The 7,042-nt window shown below is 50.0% G+C and overlaps 2 protein-coding genes across 2 annotated transcripts; both read right to left on the bottom strand.

Moving 5' to 3' along the window:
• Positions 1–445: 445 nt before the first annotated feature.
• Positions 446–1,462, bottom strand: LOC138189555 (uncharacterized). Its single transcript, XM_069131566.1, has one exon. It carries the CDS (start codon positions 1,460–1,462, stop codon positions 446–448), a length of 1,017 nt encoding a protein of 338 aa, XP_068987667.1.
• A 603-nt stretch (positions 1,463–2,065) lies between these two features.
• Positions 2,066–6,661, bottom strand: LOC138189556 (uncharacterized). The gene is made up of 3 exons (XM_069131567.1): positions 5,644–6,661; positions 4,021–4,303; positions 2,066–3,902 (listed from the first exon to the last, which is right to left on the bottom strand). The coding sequence occupies exons 1-3, from the start codon at positions 6,659–6,661 to the stop codon at positions 2,066–2,068; spliced, it is 3,138 nt and encodes a 1,045-aa protein (XP_068987668.1).
• Positions 6,662–7,042: the final 381 nt, after the last annotated feature.

The raw sequence follows: 7,042 nt of genomic DNA on the forward strand, positions 1-7,042 counted from the left end.
GTCGATTGGTTGTGACCCATGCTGATACGTGAAGGAATGAGTCGGATGCCTCCTACCGACGTGGTTCATGAATGACCTTGTACATGGGAAAACCCAGCCTGTTTTAATAGATAGCTATTCGGTTTTTCCTAATGGGTGCGTACCCGCTTTCTCCGTGTTTTTAATTGCGCCTAATAAACTCAAGGACCTCTCTAAAAACCAGATGTGCGTGGAAAATATTTTTAGCCTTAAGAAATCTTTCAAGACAACGGATCGCCTGAAGACCCATGTTGACACAATACAAAGAAACAGACAAGTTATGGTGGGTCCTTAGGTTTATTGAGGGTCGAAATGACGTTACGCAGGCCGTCGGCTGCACGGTCGCGAGAGCTGCAGCGCCGATGTTTTAGGCGACGTAACATCCTCCCCCCGTTGAGAGGGCACCGATCAAATTCTGGCTGTGGAGTCAGGTGCGTCGTTTGTCCATTTCCTTCGCTCCGGGTGGGTGTTCGGATTCATCTGTTTCTGGTTGAATGGGTAAGGGGACCAATCTTTTGACACCACGGTCCAGGATACTCGTTGCCGTCTGCACGGTAGCGGTCCGTATGATTCCGTCGACTCCTGGATGGACCTTGATTACGCGGCCCAAAGGCCACTGCATAGATGGGACGTTATCCTCCCTGAGGATTACTACGGTGCCTTCACGGCTGTCATGTTTTCCCTTGTCCCATTTGTTGCGGCGGGTCAGCTCGTTGAGGTACTCTCGATTCCATCTGCTCCAGAAGTACTGCTTGATCTGGTGGATGCGCTGCCAACTTGATAACCGGCCTGATGGAACTGTCCTGAAATCACGCTCCCGTAAACTCGTTAATGTATCACCGATTAGAAAGTGACCGGGAGTGAGGACAGGGGGATCTTTCGGATCGGATGAGATGGGAGTCAGTGGGCGTGAATTGAGAATTGCTTCAATCTCAATCACAAGGGTGTTAAGGTGCTCAAAGGTCAAGAGGTCCGTGCCGACGACGCGGATGAGATGACGTTTGAACGATTTCACGGCGGCTTCCCATAAACCACCAAAATATGGTGAGTTTGGGGGGTTGAAACGCCATTGTATCTGTCGGTCGGCGAGAAAATTCTGCACCTTTTCCTTGAGGTCGTCGGACTGCAGTAGGATTCGGAGTTCTTGCAATTCCCGATTAGCTCCGACGAAATTGGTGCCATTGTCGGTTAGGATGGTTGCGCAGTATCCTCGTCGGGAGATGAATCGGCGTAGAGCGGCCAGGAATGCGTCGGTAGTTAGATCGCTGACTAACTCGATGTGGACAGCTTTTGTTGCCAGACAGACGAATATGGCAGCGTATACCTTGACTTTACTGCGGTTGCGATTCCTTCTCTCTTTGATATAGAGCGGACCGCTGTAGTCGATTTCGACGTTCGTAAACGGGCGCGATTCGGTAATACGCGCCTCTGGTAAATCCCCCATCAAGTACTCTACTGGTGGAGGATTAGCTCTGCAGCAACGGACGCACCTTTTGATAGTGCGCCACACTTGGCTGCGGCCGTCGATCGGCCAATAGCGTAGTCTCACGGCGTATAGTGTAGCTTGTGTCCCTGTGTGGTGGTTGTTTCGATGTTCTTGGTTTATAATGATTTCGGTTATTGTCGATTTCGGCAAAATAATTGGATGCTTTTGCCTGAATGGGATAGCGGAGTTGGTTAGTCGTCCTCCGACGCGTAGTATCCCCTCTTCGTCGAGGAATGGATTTAGTGGCTGTAGTTTTCCTCCAACGTCCTTGCCTCGATCTTTCTGCAGTGTCCGAATTTCCGCCGCGAAGTGTCGGGATTGGATTACCTTTATCAATTTATTGTGTGCGGTGGTTAATTCGTCTGTTGTTAGATGGGAGGATCGGTTCTGTTTATATCTCCATCGAAGACACCAAGTGACGACTCTTATTAGTCTTGTCCAGGACGAATATCTATGGAGGAGTGTATTATCGATGGTACTCGTTGTTAGGCATATCGTCTTCTTTCGTTCTGGGAGTTCTCCCAGCGGCGTGGGGATCGAGATCGGCCAGTTTTCCTCTTGTTATTTGAGCCATTCGGGTCCGTTTTTCCAGATGGTCGGGCGCAGAAATTCCTTGGGAGTCTGCCCGCGGGAGATGAGATCTGCTGGATTGTCGTTGGTGGGCACATGACGCCAATCGTCGATGTTTGTTTTCGTCTGGATCTCGGCTACGCGGTTCGCCACAAAGGTTTTCAATGTGTGTGGCGAGGACTTGATCCACTGAAGCACTATAGTAGAATCCGTCCAATACACAATGCGAGAAACATTTATAGTAAGGGACTTCTTTATCAAGGACATAAGTGAGGCGAGGAGTAATGCTCCGCTTAACTCGAGTCGTGGGATTGTCAACGATTTCAGTGGCGCGACCTTAGATCGAGCAGTGAGTATCTGACTTTGTGTGTGTCCCTCCGGATTGGTACTGCGTAGATAGACACATGCTCCGTATGCCTTTTCAATGGCGTCGCAGAAGCCGTGTGACTGTATATGATTAGCTGCCTTGATTAAGGTTTTACGAGGGAACCGAATATCATTAAGCAAGGGTAGTTGGATATGATATCGATCCCATTCAGTATGCAACTCTGCTGGTAGGGATTCATCCCAATCAAGTTTTAATGCCCAGACGCGTTGAAGCAATATTTTTGCTTTGACAATCACTGGCGCGAGCAAACCAAGTGGATCATAAATTCGGGCTGTCACGGAACTCATTGATCGTTTAGTGACACGAGTGATGGTCGCTGTGGGTTCAACTGAGTAAAGGATTGCGTTTTCCTGAGAATCCCAATAGATGCCTAAAGTTTTCAACGTCTGTGACTCGCCCAATTGTAGTCTTCTATTGGTATCTCTTTCTGATAGTCCTCGCAATATGTCCTTGTCATTGGATGCCCATTCCCGGATGTGTAAGCCGGCCGATCTGAGAAGGTCTGTGAGTTCGTGTCTTACCGATAGTAATTCTTCCTTTGTGTCGGCTCCGGTGAGGGCGTCGTCGACATAGAAATCGCGCTGCACAACCGCTGCTGCTCGCAGGATTCGATGTCCTTCGTCATCTGCTAATTGTTTGAGGCATCGGAGGGCCAAGTATGGGGCAGCTGATAGTCCGAACGTCATGGTGTTAAGTTGATAGGTATCGACCTCCCCGTTGGAATTACGCCATAGAATCAGTTGATATTTACGATCTTCTGGGCGTACGAGGATTTGTCGATACATCTTCTCAATGTCACCCGTTAGAACATATTGATGGGACCGGAATCTCAATAGAATTTCAATTAGATCTTCCTGTAATTTAGGTCCTGTATGTAGAATGTCGTTGAGGGAGACTCCGATAGTGCTGATTGCTGATTCGTCGAAAACAACTCGGAGTTTCGTAGTATCACTCGATTCCTTTATCACGCCGTGATGAGGCAAATAATAACCGTTGGTTGTGGTAAGGTCAGGCGTGATCTTCGTCATGTGACCCAAGTCTAGATACTCTTGGATCGCCGCACTATACGCGGCTTCGAATTGCTTGTCGCGTTGGAATCGGCGATGGAGCGAGGCGAGTCTACTCATGGCAACGGACCTTGACGTCCCCAGCGTGGGAAGCTTCTCGTTGAATGGCAGGGCGACGACGTATCGCCCTTCCTTGTTGCGTTGGACATGGTTGCGGAAATGCTCCTCACATTGTAATTCCGCCTCTGAGAAATGCGTGGTAGGTGGTCCCTCATCGATTTCCCAAAAACGTGCGAGATCCGCTTGTATGTCGGTGGTGGTGACGTGAAAGGAGTGGATACCCGCGTGAGCTGGCGGGCTCCCCCCGATAACCCAACCGAATCGAGTCTTTTGCAAACACAACTCCGTATCGGTGGATTTGGGATATTTTGATCTGCCCGACGCAAAAGGATGCTAAGGTTGGTCCCGAACTTAATAATATGTCGATCGGGCCTGGTCGATGAAATGCTGGGTCGGTTAATCTTAGATTTTTGGGTAGCTGAATGACAGACCTATCGATTGGTTGATCTGGAACGACTGCCGATATTGTTGGGATTATTAAGAACGTTACTATACGTTCATATTTGCCATCCACAGAAACAATGGTGGCCGTGATCTGGCTCTTGGCAATTGTAGTCAAGTCATCGAGGGTGCCGATTGGAACCGAACATCTCCTTCGTTTCATACCGAGGGATTTTGCGAATTTCTCAGTCATGAAATTCATACTAGATCCGGTATCTAGCAAAGCTCTGGCTCGGATTGGTGAGGCCCTTTTGTCTAGCACATCGATCTGTGCTGTGACCAGTAGATCATGATGTAGTATGCCGTTTGGAGATGTATTTTCCAATACGGTCCACCTTTCTGTAGTCTGTTTAGCTAGTCAGTTTTGCTCTGGTTGGGACTTGGACAAGGTGTGTATGGCGGTGCCCTTGGTCCGTGGGGAGCTTGACTCAGGAACTTTCGAGTCTTTAGGAGCCGAATATGTATGCTTCCGGGAAGATTCTATGGGGGCTGGCAAACCCACGTTCCCGCAGCCAGGGAGGACCGTCGGGACAAGCGTCCCGCTTACGTGAGTCCTCTATGTACACCGCAAGGAAGGTTGCCGTGGTGTAAGACTAAGTCTTAACCACGGAGCCTTGGGTAGTAGCGCACCCACGATCCTGAAGCGAAGGGCGAGACCGTCGGGAGAGCCGCCGAGGTACATTTCCTCAACTCCCGCTTACGTGAGTCTCATCTGGGTCTGTCGAGGACGGTTAGCAGGATAGCCGTGCAGCAGAGACGTGGCGGTACATCCACAAAGAACAGTCCCACCATTGACTAAGAATGGTACCACGGGCGGCCGAGCGTTAGCCCTGAGGGTGTAGCGAGCCCTCGGCTCGGCCAATTATGGGTATGGACTCGTGGTGGCAGTGGTTGTGGCCAAATGCTGGCAAGAGGGCCGATTTAAGGGGGACATGGTTCCCCCGAAAGGCCTTCGGCGGGTGAGCAGCGTCCCACCTGCTCCGGATACCGTCCCGAGAAGACGGTAGGGCTCGGAAAAAGCCCCGTTTCACCTGAGACGAGTGAAAGCCCCTGCAGGCCTAACTAATCGAGGTAACATAGGTACTCGGTACCATATGCGCTGGTTGGGCGTATCCCAACTCCGATGGCTCTGGGGATGCCCGGGCGCTGTATATGATTCTATATCTCAGGAAAGCACCCGACACCAGGAACCACACTACATGTCCGTCTCGACTTGTGATACGAACGCGACTTCGATGATCCAGGTGGGGATTGTCGCTTAGAAGATCGTTTGTGCGATGAACGACTGCCCGGCGACCGACCGCTCGATGAACGATTGCTCGACTACCGACCGCTCGATGACCGACCGCTAGACGACCGACTGCTTGACGACCGATTGCTGGACGACCGATTGCTGGACGATCGACCGCTAGATGACTGACTACTCGACGAACGTGAAATGATCTGCGTTTGCTCTCGGTGTAGGTAGGTGTTGTATCGTTGCCCGCAGATATGACACGAACTCGCTGTACACTGTGTCAGCGAATGTCCGCTGCCTAGGCAGTTTATACATAACGCTGCCCCTTTTACGATTTGAAAGCGTTCTACAGCCGATTTGGCTTTGAAGACCTTACAATGTCTGAGTACGTGGGGTCCGCTGCAGGTCGGGCACACTAATGTCTTGCTGGTTGTGGCAAAGGTTCGGCCACGCGGTATGTTTTGTCGATGACGATGTTGTTTGTGGGTTGACCTTTTAGTTTCCTTTGATTTAGAAAGGAGCTGATTACCGTTTGCCCGTGTTTTCAGAAAGTCCATCAGATGTTGATAGGAATGCACGTCTTGGTTTGGCAACGTGCGTTGCAATTTACGCATGCTGGACGAAGGTAATTTCGACGCAAGCAACTCAATAATCACTACATCTGATGTTACAGGCTGTCCTAACTTTTCGAGCGCTTTCAAACTTACGCTGACGGTTTCCAGCAAGTCCTCAATGGCTTCTGGAGTTTCCCTTTTTATTTCGGGATAACTGCGCAGTAATTCCCAATGACGCATACAGATCCGGAGGGCACAATTAAATTTCTCCTTCAGTGTGTTGAGCGCGATGGGATAGTTGGCCTCTGTGAGTTCTAAGGATTGTATGCTCCGTGCGGCCCGTCCAGTTATAGATGAACGTAGATGTTGGAACTTTTGGACGTTTGTTAAGTTTTCATTCCGATCCACTGTGGATGAGAACGTGTCGTAGAAATAAGTCCAGTTCTCGAGGGCACCGTCGAATTGAGGCAAACGGACCTCTGGCAAAGTGATTGGTGTCGTCTCAGGTTTCACGCATGGATCGCGGGTCTTTGTTGGCGAAGGGGTTGTTGATGGTAGTCGGTCGAAGAGGTCCAGGATCTGTACTTCAATCTTATGATGCTCACGCAATAAAGAATCTGCACGAGCGATTTCCCCCTCATCTAACGCTTCTAATTCCTCTTGCACCGCGCTGATTTTTCGCCAATTTTCGCCGAACGAATTACGGCAAGCTATTAGGTAGTATTTGTCTACCCGTCCAGACGCTTCATATTCCTCGAGTTGACGCTTCGTGGTTGCAAATCGGCTGACTAAGGCACTTCGTCTACGCCGCAACGTGCTGATCGGTTCAGCTTGAGCCATATTTGAGTTCAATGGTAGGAACGAGTTTACCTTAATCAAATGGACGTTGATCTAGGAATCGGTAGCTACTCGTTACAGTGCGGTGTCGGCTCGCGTATGTGCTGAGCGAGGAAGGAGTTCCTTTCCGAGGGCAGCTCCTTTGGTTAGTTGCCTAAGTCGTTGGAATGTGGATTTCACGTGACACTGTATAGTCACTCGTCAGTGCACTTTTTAATGGCGCGAAATCCGGCTCGAAGGACCATGTAATTTCGACCAATCGCGGGGAGACGCAATCGCGAGGAGAGACGTCAACGGGAGTCGTAAATTCCCGTTACGATTATACTAGTCGACACCACGAGTTGATCGATCCCCTGATTTCCGTTAGGATAATAGGGGTGATTA

The sequence above is a fragment of the Bombus flavifrons genome, unplaced genomic scaffold (assembly GCF_040668555.2).
Source record: "Bombus flavifrons isolate JBK064 unplaced genomic scaffold, iyBomFlav1_principal scaffold0379, whole genome shotgun sequence".
In the NCBI taxonomy this organism is placed as follows: domain Eukaryota; kingdom Metazoa; phylum Arthropoda; class Insecta; order Hymenoptera; family Apidae; genus Bombus; species Bombus flavifrons.

Bases quoted from the DNA above. Each gene is read 5' to 3' on its own strand.
- LOC138189555 (XM_069131566.1), bottom strand. From the start codon at position 1,462: ATGGGGGATTTACCAGAGGCGCGTATTACCGAATCGCGCCCGTTTACG.
- LOC138189556 (XM_069131567.1), bottom strand. From the start codon at position 6,661: ATGGCTCAAGCTGAACCGATCAGCACGTTGCGGCGTAGACGAAGTGCC. The intron at 4,304-5,643 runs GTAAGGTCTTCA...TACTGGTCACAG, and splicing joins ACCCCACGTACTCAGACATT to CACAGATCGATGTGCTAGAC. The intron at 3,903-4,020 runs GTCTGTCATTCA...TGCGTCGGGCAG, and splicing joins CCAGATCAACCAATCGATAG to ATCAAAATATCCCAAATCCA.